Genomic DNA, 14,049 nt, shown 5'->3' with positions numbered 1-14,049 from the left:
TGTCTCTTAGTTACATCCCCCCTTTAAGGCAACAGTCCAAAATAAATTTTAGATATAAAATGAAATCAGCAAGTTAACACAGTGCCCATTTGACAGTGGAGTTCCAAATAGCTTCGCCAACTTCAGTTGCTTTACATAGCAGACTGATTCACAAATGGCTGGAGGCTTCTTGAAGGCTGTTTCACACACTTCTGCTGGATCTTACATGACCTTCTCCACATAGCCTTACATTCTCCTTTATATATGTTTCTCTATTTTTAACATGTAAATTCTATTTTCTGTATGTCTTTGAAACTGTATCTTCCTCGTAATGTAAAAACTTCCATGTTGCCAATATTGTCAGCAACATTCAGGAAAAATAAATACGCTCCTTAGCCTTGCTTATCTGGCTAGTTGTAAACAAACTAAGATCCCCTTGAAATCCAACAAACCCTTCATTTATCGAAAAGTGCAAATTCCCTTTATACTTTACACGATAAGCCAACATTCATATTTACTCATTAGCATGTCAGGCACATTCCTACACCTAGCTTCTTTTGATGATTTCAAACTTGCAGTCTACTTGACTCCAAATGTAATTAAATCACACAGACAGAACTACCTATACCTACCCCCATAAACCTATTTCACAATAAACCAGAAAAATATAATGAAAATTGTTATACAATCGTCACACCCATTAATAATAATCATGAAACTGCTGGATTGTCATAAAAACCCATCTGGTTCACTCATGTCCTTTAGGGAAGGAAATCTGCTGTTCCTACGTAGCATGGCCCACACGTGACTTCAGACCCACAGCAATGTGGTTGACTCTTAACTACCCCCTGAAATGGCCTAGCAAGCCACTCAGCTCAAAGGCAATTAGGGATGGGCAACAAATGCTGACCTTGCCAGTGACCCCCACATCCCATGAAAGAATAAAGAGGGAAGAACTTGTGACTGGCCACAGGAAAAGGACAGAATCGGGCTCAGTTTTGATGCTAATCTTTGTTATATGAAATATGTAGTGTTGAAACAGGCCTTTTGGGCCAAGGAGTCTGTGCTGATTCCACACGAGTCTCCTTCCAAACCACCTCCCTCATCTTAGCCTTTCAACATATCTTTCTATCCCTTTTTCGCTCATGTACTCATCTAGTGTCCTTTGGAAAGCCTCAACTGCTTCCTGTGGTAATGAGTTTCACATTCTAACTACCCTCTGAGTAAATAAAGCTTGGGGAGCCACTAGTTCTCCAATGCTTTCTCTGTGGAAATGCCCTGGCCAATCAGAATTGACTCATCAGCCAATCAGCACTCTTTTCTCCTGAAGTGCAAATTGTTGTAATTGCTTGAAATTTGGTATTCTTGTGTTTGTCCTGATGAGTACAAGAGGAAAAGCTTTGGCAACATGTCTCTCTCTTCAGCAAGATTCAAGGAATGTCTCCTTATTTTCCTAATGGGTTTATTAGTAACTATCTTGTATTCACGGTCCCTAGTTTTGGATTGTCTCATATTGGAAACATTCTCTCCACATTTACCCTCTCCAACACTTGCAGGAGTAAGAGGACCTGGAGACAGTAAACAGCACCCGTGTGAAAGGAGCACCATGGGCAGTCAGCAGCACCTAGAAGAGCGAGAGCGCCAGGAGACAGTAACCTCTGCCTATCCGGTCTAATCCAGTCCTATCCAGTCTAATCCAGTCCTATCCAATCCTATCCAGCCTAATCTAGTCCTATCCAATCCTATCCGGCCTAATCCAGTCTTATCCAGGGCTATTCAGCCTATACTTGCCTATACAAGGCCTATACTTGCTAGAGTTTAGAAGGATGAGAGGAGATCTAATTGAGGCATATAAGGTGCTAAAGGGGATAGACAAAGTAGACGTGGAGTGGATGTTTCCCCTTGTGGGACATTCTAGAATGAGAGGCCATAGTTTTAGGCTAAGCGACAGTAGATTCAAATCAGAGATGAGGAGGAATTACTTTTCTCAAAGGGTCGTGAATCTGTGGAATTCACTACCTCAGAGTGCAGTGGATGCCGGGACGCTGAATAAATTTAAGGAGGAGAGAGACAGATTTTTAATTAGTAACAGGGTGAAAGGTTATGGGGAGAGGGCGGGAAATTGGAGTTGAGGCCGAAATGAGATCAGCCATGATTGTATTGAATGGCGGGGCAGACTCGAGGGGCTGAATTGCCTACTCCTGCTCCTAGTTCTTATGTTCTCATGTTCACACACACACACACACACACATTCACTCTCACTCATACAAACTCCAAAACACACTCAAAGGGTGGAATGATCCCTTTTTTGCACTAAGTGCAGCAGCGGCTGGAACGAAGAACATGTTACCAGGCGGCTGCAATGTGGCATTTCACAGCTATCGTCCCAATCCCGCCCCATTAATTATGCATTCCCGGGAAACACGCTGTTAGGATGGTGGGTGGGCTCTCATTGGCCCACCACCTCACCCCTCACCCCCACCCCACCCCACCCCTCAACCCCACCCCACACCACCCCTCAACCCCCCCCCCACCACACCCTCACCCCCCCCACCACCTCACCACCTCACCCCTCCCTCACGCCGGGTGCCATCTTTAACGTGCAGCTGTGTAGATGCCTCTCAGAGGGGCCCCGAAAGGCAAGAAGACAGGAGCCCCACTACCTCATACCCCCCACCCCTCAACCCCACCCCACCCCACCCCCACCCCTCAACCCCACCCCACTCCCACCCCTCAACCTCCCCACCACCCCACCCCTCAATCCCACACCACCCCACCCCTCAACCCCACCCCTCACCCCCCCACGACCCCACCCCTCACCCCCCCACCACCCCACCCCTCATCCCCACCCCACACCACCATTCAACCCCACCCACCACCCTCCCCACCACCCCACCCCTCAACCCCACCCCCACCCCTCAACCCCACACCACCCCTCAACCCCATCCCACCCCTCAACCCCACACCACCCCTCAACCCCATCCCACCCCACCCCCACCCCTTAACCCCACCCACCACCCCACCCCTCAACCCCACCCACCACCCCACCCCTCAACCCCACCCCACACCACACCCTCACCCCCCCCACCACCTCACCACCTCACCCCTCCCTCACGCCGGGTGCCATCTTTAACGTGCAGCTGTGTAGATGCCTCTCAGAGGGGCCCCGAAAGGCAAGAAGACAGGAGCCCCACTACCTCATACCCCCCACCCCTCAACCCCACCCCACCCCACCCCCACCCCTCAACGCCACCCCACTCCCACCCCTCAACCTCCCCACCACCCCACCCCTCAATCCCACACCACACCATCCCTCAACCCCACCCACCACCCCACCCCTCAACCCCACCCCTCACCCCCCCACCACCCCACCCCTCATCCCCACCCCACACCACCATTCAACCCCACCCACCACCCCACCCCTCAACCCCACCCCTCACCCCCCCACGACCCCACCCCTCACCGCCCCACCACCCCACCCCTCATCCCCACCCCACACCACCATTCAACCCCACCCACCACCCTCCCCACCACCCCACCCCTCAACCCCACCCCCACCCCTCAACCCCACACCACCCCTCAACCCCATCCCACCCCACCCCCACCCCTTAACCCCACCTACCACCCCACCCCTCAACCCCACCCCACATCACCCCTCAACCCCACCCACCACCCCACCCCTCAACCCCACCATCCCCCCATCCCCCCACCACCCCACCCCTCAACCTCCCCACCACCCCACCCCTCAATCCCACACCACACCATCCCTCAACCCCACCCACCACCCCACCCCTCAACCCCACCCCTCACCCCCCCACGACCCCACCCCTCACCGCCCCACCACCCCACCCCTCATCCCCACCCCACACCACCATTCAACCCCACCCACCACCCTCCCCACCACCCCACCCCTCAACCCCACCCCCACCCCTCAACCCCACACCACCCCTCAACCCCATCCCACCCCACCCCCACCCCTTAACCCCACCCACCACCCCACCCCTCAACCCCACCCCACATCACCCCTCAACCCCACCCACCACCCCATCCCTCAACCCCCCCATCCCCCCATCCCCCCACCACCCCACCCCTCAACCCCCCACCACCCCACCCCTCAAACCCCCCACCACCTCACCCACATTCACACTCACATCCAAACACACACACACATTTACACTCACACGCAAACACACACACATTCACTCATACCTAAACACACGCACACACATTCACACTCACACCCAAACACACACATTCACACTCACACCCAAACACACACATTCACACACACACACACACACACTCACACACACACACCCAAACACACACACACACACACACACACACACTCACGCACACACACATTCACACTCACCCACAAACACTCACACGCACATTCACACTCACCCACAAACACACACATACACACACACACATTCACACTCACACTGAAACACACACACACATTCACACACACACATTCACACCCAGACACACACACACATTCACACTCACATACACATTCACACACACACACACACACACACACATTCACACACACATTCACACTGACACCCAAACACACACACACATTTACACTCACATCCAAACACACACACATTCACACTCACATCCAAACACACACACATTCACACTCACACCCAAACACACACACATATACACACACACTCACATATACACACACTCACATACACACACACTCACATATACACACACACTCACATACACACACTCACATATACATACACACACTCACATACACTCAGGTATACACACACACTCACATATACACACACACACTCACATACACACACACGCACTCACGTACACACACACTCACATATACGCACACACTCACATACACACACTCACATATACACACACACGCACTTACATATACATACACACTCACATACACACACACTCACATCTACACACACACTAACTCACATACACACACACATACACACACACTCACATATACATACATACTGACTCACATACACACACACACACATACACACACACTCACATATACACACATACACTCACATACACACACACAATCACATACACACCGCAGACACACATTCTCACACACACTAACACTCATAATCACAAACACACACAGAAAGGTGATAGTGAAACAGTTTCAAATATTTATTTTAAACAAAAGCTAACATTTTGACACTGGTAAGTCTGTCAGAGGGAGAGGAATGGAGTTCTCATTAACACCAGCTAACTGGGAGCCTCCGAAATGAGTCAGGAACCTCCATTAGTTTGTCTTGTCTGGGTTACAGAGCAGTGACTGCTGGGATTGGCAATGATGGGGGAGACTGGTCAGTTCAGCATTTATCTTGTTTCTGAACATGGATGTAGGAACAACGTGAGAGGGACAGAGAGAGTATGAGAGACACAGGGAAAGATACAGAGGGAGAGAGATGGCGAATTGGTGAGATCAGATGACATCGACTCTGGCAAATGACTGATCCATTCCCAGACTGTTCTCCACGAAGACTTCATACTTTCCTGCGTCAGCTGCAGTGATGTTTTTGATTGTCAGAGTTGTGGTGTCAACATCAATATCATAGAACAACCTGAGAGAGAGAGAGAGAGAGAGAAATTGAGTTTCTGAAGGAGGCTCCTGCTGTGAAATATATAGCCCAGCCCACTCCTCCCACCCTTCCTCTCACATGTCCTCTGAAAAAGCCTGGAATCTTACAGCACAGCAAGAGGCCATTCAGCCTATAACGTCTGTGCCAGCTCTTTGAAAGAGCTATCCAATTAATCCCACTCTCCTGCTCTATCCCCAGAGCCCTGTCAACTTTTCCCCCTCAAGTAGTGATCCAATTCCCCTATTGAAAGTTCCTATTGGATCTGCTTCCACCGCCCATTCAGGCAGCGCCTTCCAGATCACAACAACTCGCTGTGTGAAAATAAAACTCCCCTCCTGGTATTTCGCACATTACTTTAAGGCCTTGCTGTAGTGTGGGGAAGATCTGGGGCCTTTTGGAAGATGCCTTCTTTTATTCTTTCATGGCAAGGCCAGCATTTGTTGCCCGTCCCTAATTGCCCTTGAACTGAACTTGCTGGGTTATTTCAGAGGGCAGTTAAGAGTCAACCACATTGTTGACCAGACTGGGTAAGGACAGCAGATTTCTTTCCCTAAAGGACATTAGTGAACCAGATGGGTTTTTACGACAATCAGTGATAGTTGCCATGGTCACCACTGCTGAGACTATCTTTATATTCCAGATTTATTCATCGAATTGAAATTCCACCAGCTGCCGGGGTGGGATTTGAACATGAGCTCATAGGGCATTAACCTGGGCCTCTGGATTGCTAGCCCAATGACAGTGCCACTACCCCACCATCTCCCTGCCTCAGGGCACAGCTCCCTGAGAGTTTACAATGGAGTTGAAGGGATGACCATTGATGTAAGGGCGCAGGCATAAGACTCACCTTCCCGAACCTCCCTCTCCCACCAGCCCCCCATCACAGGCTGACACAGCACCTTGGAACTGGGCTTCAAATTCCTATCTCCCACCTCCCGAGATTGAATTCTCTTTCACCAGCTCGGATTATGGGATGCAATAATGTTGTGGTTATGTTACTGGGCTAGATATCTAGACTTGTGGGCCAATAATCCAGAGAGTGTGAGAACAAATCTCACCATAGCTTTGAGTATGAGAATTGGCTTTGGGTTTTGCTATTGGTTAAAGTGACCATGAAACAGATGGATTGTCATAAAAACCCATCTGGTTTACAAACCTCTCTTTAGGCCAGGAAAGTGACTATCCTTTGACCGAATCTGGTGTGAATGTGACTCCAGACCCACAGCAATGTGGCTGAATGACAACCACCCTCTGAAATGTCCGAGCACGTCTCTCCGTTGTACCGAATGGATAGGAAAAGGCCAATGTGGGTGTACCCTCACCACAGGGACTGCAGCGGCTCAAGAATGTGGCTCAGCACCAACCTTTCAGGGACAGGCAACTAGGGATGGGCAATAAATGCTGGTCTAGCCAGCGACACTCAGATCCTGTGAATGAACGAATGGGGAAAAACGTGCCCCAGCGAGTTGTATCAAGCCTGCAACCAGAAGATGACCATGGGTTTGGAGGAGGCCATTTGGCCCCTCGAGCCTGCTGTACCATTCAGCAAGATCATGACTGATCTTCTGCATCAACTCCACTTCCCTGCACTATTCCTATCCCTTGATTTTCTCCATAGCTCAGGAGATGATGGGTGGGGGGTGGGGGGGATGAAGATGGTGGCATCACTGGGCTAATAATCCAGGAAAGGCTCTAGGGAGCAGGGTTCAAATCCAACCACGGTGGGGTTTAAATTCAATTAATAAATGCATCTTAAACATTAATGGTGACCATGAAACTGTCATCGATTGTTGTAAAAACCCATCTGGTTCACTAATGCCCTTTAGGGAAGGAAATCTGCCACCCTTACCCGGTCTGGCCTACATGTGACTCCAGACCCACAGCGACGTGGTTGACACTTTACCCTCCTCTGCAATGGCTGAGCACGACCCTCAGGCCAAAGGTCATTGGGAATGACAACAAAGGCCTAGTGAGTGATGCACAAATCCACCAGCTAGTGGATGGACGATAAATCGTCAATGATGCCCACGTTCCTCAGAATGAAATAAAAACTCTATTTCAGCCCTTTTTAAGTCCTGACTCTGAGCTCCCATTGGAAAGCAGCCTGCCCTGCCCTACAGACCCTCACTATCCTCCGGCCTCCAGCCTGAGGCGCTGTTACCTGTCGTCTTCCTCAACATCCTGGCCGTCCTTGGCCCAGCCCACGTCAGGCTCCGGCTCCCCGCTAATGTGGGCGACCAGTTTCACCGTCTGGCCTGCTTTCACCTTCACACTGTCAGGCCCCTTCTGAATCTTACCCGGAACTGGAACGAGATGAACAGGGTGAGAGCGACAGGCGCGGAGGTCACGAGGTCAGCCGATGGAGAGCTAGCTTCAGAGCCGGGGTGTGGGGGTGGGGGGGAGCCAAACCAAGAGAGCCTCACAGGGGATGGACACAGTCATCTCCAGAGATCTATGGAATCACAGCAACTACAGCACAGGTGGCCACAGGGACTGCAGCGGTTCAAGAAGGCAGCTCACCACCTCCTTCTCAAGGGCAACTAGGGATGGGCAATAAATGCTGGGCCCAGCCAGCGATACCCACATCCTGTAAAATTAATTTAAAAAATTAACTCATCTCATCATGACTGTGCCAGCTCTTTTAAAGGGTTATCCATCAATCCCATCAACATCCTGGGGGTTACCATTGACCAGAAGCTGAACTGGACTAGCCATATAAATACTGTGGCTACAAGAGCAGGTCAGAGGCTGGGAATCCTGCAGTGAGTAGCTCACCTCCTGACTCCCCAAAGCCTGTCCACCATCTACAAGGCACAAGTCAGGAGTGTGACGGAATACTCCCCACTTGCCTGGATGAGTGCAGCTTCCACAACTCTCAAGAAGCTTGACACCATCCAGGACAAAGCAGCCCCGCTTGATCAGCACCCCATCCACAAACATTCACTCCCTCCACCACCGACGCACAGCAGCAGCAGCGTGTGCACCACCTACAAGATGCACTGCAGGAACTCACCTAGGCCCCTTCGACAGCACCTTCCAAACCCATGACCACTACCATCCAGAAGGACAAGGACAGCAGATAGATGAGTGGGGAGGAGTCCCACAGTTTGAGGGGAGTGAGGGGGGGAGGAGTCCCACAGTTTGAGGGGAGTGAGGGGGGGAGGAATCCCACAGTTTGAGGGGAGTGAGAGGGGGATAGGGTCCCACAGTTTGAGGATTCTGACAAAGATGGGTTAGAGTTGGAGATGTTGTGATTTCGCTTTGACTGCAGAGTGTAGGAGAAAGAAAGGGCAGAAGATAAGACTTGCATTTCTATAGCACCTTTCACCACCTCAGGGCTTCCCAAAGCACTTTCCTACTTTTGAAGTTCAGTCTCTGTTGTAATTAGCTGACTTGTGCACAGCAAGCTCCCACAAACAGCAACGTGACGATGAGTGGATAACGTAAGGTCCCAATGTTACCCAGGACACTGGGGAGACCTCCCTGCTCTCCTTCAAACCATGGCCTTGCGGCCTTTGAGGTCCATCTGAGAGGGAAGAAGGGGCCTGGTGTATCTGAAAGCTAGCACCCTGGCAGTGTAGCCCACCTTCAGTGCTGCACTGGGAATGTCGTTAGCCTGGATTATGGGCTCGTGCCTCAGGGATGGGCCTGGGATGCGGGATCACTGCTTGCGAGTTGCCTGCGGGATGAGGGGCTCTGGAGCTTTGAAGGGACAAGAGGGGAAAGGTTCGGGGGGACTCTCGATAGGATGGTGCAGAGACGAGATGGGTGACGACATTTGGGAATGCAAACGAGAGCGCACAGGGAGCGGCAGAATCCCTTTACCTTCAATGATGATCTTTGCAGAATCGAAAGCTTCTCCAAAGGTGTTGCTGATTGAGATAGTGTATTTGCCCAGATCGGAAAGTGTCCCATCCCTAACCACCAGCGCTACAATGTCAGGGTCCTCAAACGTGTAGCGATACTTGGGCCCATCCTTCAGCTCCTGACCATCCTTGAACCAGCGGATGAGGGGGTCTGGGAAGGCACTGACCCTGCAATCCAACCTGGCTGCACTGCCTTCGATCAGCACCACATCTTTCAGTTCCTTCAGGATTCTGGGAGGCCCCTTCTCCCTCAGCTCCTGACGAGATCTGGAGGGGAGGGAACATAGGAGGGATGAAGCTGTTGGAGCAAGTAGAAGGGCGACAGTTGTATATAGAAGCACCGTCGCCTCAAGCAATAGAACCATAGAAAAGTTACAGCACAGAAGGAGGCCATTTGGCCCATCTTGTCCATGCCAGCTCGAGGACACCCAGATGCCCTTTCTAATCCCACCTTCCTGCACCCGGCCCATAGCCCTGCAGCTTACAGCACTTAAGGTGCAGATCCAGGTACTTTTTTAAAAGAGTTTAGAGTTTCTGCCTCTACCACCAGCTTGGGCAGCGAATTCCAGACACCCACTACCCTCTGTGTAAAAAAGTTCATCCTCACGCCCCCCCTACATCTTCTGCCCTCCCAGTCACTCACTCATGCACACTCACCGTTCTGACTTGGAAATATATCGCCGTTCCTTCACTGTCGCTGGGTTACAATCCTGGAACTCCCTTCCTAACAGCACTGCGGGTGTACCTACACCACATGGACTGCAGCGGCTCAAGAAGGCAGCTCACCACCACCTTCTCAAGGGCAATTAGGGACGGGCAATAAATGCTGGCCCAGCCAGCGAAGCCCATGTCTGAAGAATGGTATATGTGTTATATAATTTACCACTTCACTCTCAATCCCAGCCTCAATCCCAGCTGGTTTATATTTGATGGGACTGTGACCCTAGCTGAACCCACAATGCCATTCGTCAGCCACAAAGAGGAGACTGATGAGGTCATCGAGTTCCACTGTGATTGGTTGGGGTTCTGGGATCTGCTCTCATGTTTTGGGATTAAATTAACTCAATTCCACCAATCAGGTCTTCTCCAGTGAAGCCTCCTTGGCCGGGAGTGTTGGAATTCCTTTTGCCAATCCCCCTCCCTCACATTCAATCCTCCCTCCTCGACTGTATCTCTGCTCACCCCCCCACTCCCACTAACCCTTTGGCATTCCTGCACTCTGCTCTGTGGAGAGCATTGGAGTATAGGAACAGGAGGAGGCCATTCAGCCCTTCAATACTGTGCTGCTGTTTAATCAGATCGCGGCTGATGTTATAAGACCATAAGACCATAAGACCATAAAACAAAGGAGCAGAAATTAGGCCATTCAGCCCATCGGGTCTGCTCCGCCATTCAATCATGGCTGATAAGTTTCTCAACCCCATTCTCCTGCCTTCTCCCCGTAACCTTTGATCCCCTTACCAATCAAGAACCTATCTATTTCGGTCTTAAATACACTCAGTGACCTGGTCTCCACAGCCTTCTGTGGCAATGAATTCCATAGATTCACCACTCTCTGGCTAAAGAAGTTTCTCCTCATCTCTGTTCTAAAAGGTCTTCCCTTTACTCTGAGGCTGTGCCCTCAGGTCCTAGTCTCTCCTACTAATGGAAACTTAGCCAGGATGCCCTCAGTTCCTTCATCTAGATCATAAATGTATAAAGTGAAAAGTTGTGGTCCCACAACTGACTCCTGCAGAACTCCACTAGTCACCGGCTGCCATCCTGAGAAGGACCCCCTTATCCCCATTCTCTGCCTTCTGCCAGACAGCCAATCTTCTCTCCATGCTAGTACCTTGCCTCTAACACCATGGGCTCTTATCTTACTGAGCAGCCTCCTGTGCGGCACCTTGTCAAAGGCCTTCTGGAAGTCCAAGTAGATAACATCCATTGGCTCTCCTTTGTCTAACCTACTCATTACCTCCTCAAAGAATTCTAACAGATTTGTCAGGCATGACCTGCCAAGCGCTCATCCAGGTACTTTTTAAAGGATGTGAGGCAACCCGCCTCCACCACCCTCCCAGGCAGTGCATTCCAGACCCTCACCACCCTCTGGGTAAAAAAGTTTTTCCTCACATCCCCCCTAAACCTCCTGCCCCTCACCTTGAACTAATGCCCCCTTGTGACTGACCCCTCAACTAAGGGGAACAGCTGCTCCCTATCCACCCTGTCCATGCCCCTCACAATCTTGTACACCTCGATCAGGTCACCCCTCAGTCTTCTCTGCTCCAACGAAAACAACCCAAGTCTATCCAACCTCTCTTCATAACTTAAATGTTTCATCCCAGGCAACATCCTGGTGAATCTCCTCTGCACCCTCTTCAGTGCAATCACATCCTTCCTATAATGTGGCAGCCAGAACTATACACAATACTCCAGCTGTGGTCTCACCAAAGTTCTATACAACTCCAACATGACCTCCCTACTTTTGTAATCTATGCCTCGATTGATAAAGGCAAGTGTCCCATATGCCTTTTTCACCATCCCACTAATATGCCCCTCTGCCTTCAGAGATCTATGGACACACACGCCAAGGTCCCTTTGTTCCTCAGAACTTCCTAGTGCCATGCTGTTCATTGAATACTTCCTTGTCAAATTACTCCTTCCAAAGTGTATCACCTCACACTTTTCAGGGTTAAATTCCATCTATCAATTATCTGCCCATTTGACCATCCCATCTATATCTTCCTGTAGCCTAGGACACTCAACCTCACTGTTAACCATCCAGCCAATCTTTGTGTTATCCGCAAACTTACTAATCCCACCCCCCACAGAGTCATCTATGTCGTTTATTTAAATGACGAACAATCAGGGACCCAGCACAGATCCCTGTGGTACATCATTGAACACTGGCTTCCAGTCACTAAAGCATCCTTCTGTCATCACCCTCTGCCTCCTACAACTAAGCCAATTTTGAATCCACCTTATCAAATTACCCTGTATACCATGTGCATTTGCCTTCTTTATAAGTCTCCCATGTGGGACCTTGTCAAAGGCTTTGCTGAAATCCATATAAACTACATCAACTGCACTAACCTCATCTACACACCTGGTGACCTCCTCAAAAAATTCAGTCAAATTTGTTAGGCATGACCTCCCTCTGACAAAGTCATGCTGACTATCCCTGATCAAACCTTGCCTCTCCAAGTGGAGATAGATTCTCTCCTTCAGAATTTTCTCCAATAGTTTCCCTACCACTGACGTGAGACTCACTGGACTGTAGTTCCCTGGCTTATCTCTACAACCCTTCTTAAACTACCTGCCTGTTTCTCTTGGAAACTGGACTTCCTGGTGGTCACCCATTCCCTTCCTTCCTCAAGTCCCTTCATCTCGCTGTGAGGTGACCATCTCTCTAAACATGCTATCCACGATGCTCTCAGACTCACAGATGCTGCACAGTGTCCCCAGCCACCATTCCAGCTCTGAAACCCGAGCTTCCAGGAGCTGCAGCTGGACACACTTCCTGCACAGATGCTGGTCCCGGGCACTGGAAATGTTCCCGACTTCCCACATGGAGCCCGAGGAGCACACCACGGCTTTGAGCTCTCCTGCCATGACTTATCCCTTTAAATTAAACCTTTTAAATCAATTACTCTAGGGTTCTTCTTTCCTGATCCTCGTTACTACAGAATATGCAAACTATAAATGACAAAAAGACCTTATACTATATAAGCAATAAAAGTAGTAAATACTTACCCGACCTGACCCACTACTTACCAGTCATTTCTTTCCCTTGTAGACTTCACTGCTGCAGCAGGGCAAGACCACTCTCTGAAGATTTAAGAAGTTAGATAGCAAAGAAAAAATGCAAAGGGCACCTCTTCCCCTCTGCACCGAATTCCCACTGTGCACCAAATTGCCAAGACCCACACTCACTCTGGCTGTGTCTCACTCAGGATGAGATCCCTCCCCTTCTCGTGTGCAAGCACACTCACTCTGACTCCACTCACTCTGACCCCATACTGACCCCACACACTGACTCCACACTCTGACCTCGCTCACCGACCCCCCCCCCATACTGACCCCACTCGCCCTGAAACCCACTCGCTCTGACCCCCACACACTCTAACCCTACACTTTGACCCCACTCTCTGACCCCAGTCAGTGACCCATCTCGCTGCCCTCTCACTGCCCACCCGCTGCCTAGCGGACAGGCCCTGTACGAGTAGCCATGGTCTTTCCCCGTGTACCTGTGTCCTCGATAGGAAGCCTGGATTTTAATGGCTGCATCTTGTACTTTGGCATCTTTGATGTCGATGGTGCATCCTGGAGGGGGGGCAGTTTTCTTAGGCGCCGCTGTCTTCGACATCTGTCAACAACAACAACAACAACCTGACTGGCTGAGCGAGGGTGGGCGAGGGGGAGAAATATTGACCTAGACACTGGGGAATCCTACTCGTTCCCCCTGACCCTTTTGCAATAGAGAGGCCGTGGGATCTCTTACCCCATAGGAGCAGCCACAAAAGTTCTCAGGTTTAAGGAATGCTGAAGCTAATATGAGGGTGGTGCTGGGGGAGGGGGGGGTGGAATCG

General features: G+C 50.5%; 1 protein-coding gene across 1 annotated transcript; it reads right to left on the bottom strand.

Annotated features, from left to right (window-relative positions):
* Positions 1 to 5,458: 5,458 nt before the first annotated feature.
* LOC121284636 (SPEG neighbor protein-like) lies at positions 5,459 to 13,826 on the bottom strand. Its single transcript, XM_041200167.1, has 4 exons — positions 13,708 to 13,826; positions 9,441 to 9,748; positions 7,777 to 7,918; positions 5,459 to 5,597 (listed from the first exon to the last, which is right to left on the bottom strand). The coding sequence occupies exons 1-4, from the start codon at positions 13,824 to 13,826 to the stop codon at positions 5,459 to 5,461; spliced, it is 708 nt and encodes a 235-aa protein (XP_041056101.1).
* Positions 13,827 to 14,049: the final 223 nt, after the last annotated feature.

This window comes from Carcharodon carcharias, chromosome 12, assembly GCF_017639515.1.
Source record: "Carcharodon carcharias isolate sCarCar2 chromosome 12, sCarCar2.pri, whole genome shotgun sequence".
NCBI classification, from domain to species: Eukaryota; Metazoa; Chordata; class Chondrichthyes; order Lamniformes; family Lamnidae; genus Carcharodon; species Carcharodon carcharias.
The sequence above is the reverse complement of the archived record's forward strand: the minus strand, read 5'-3'. Positions and strand labels throughout refer to the sequence as shown.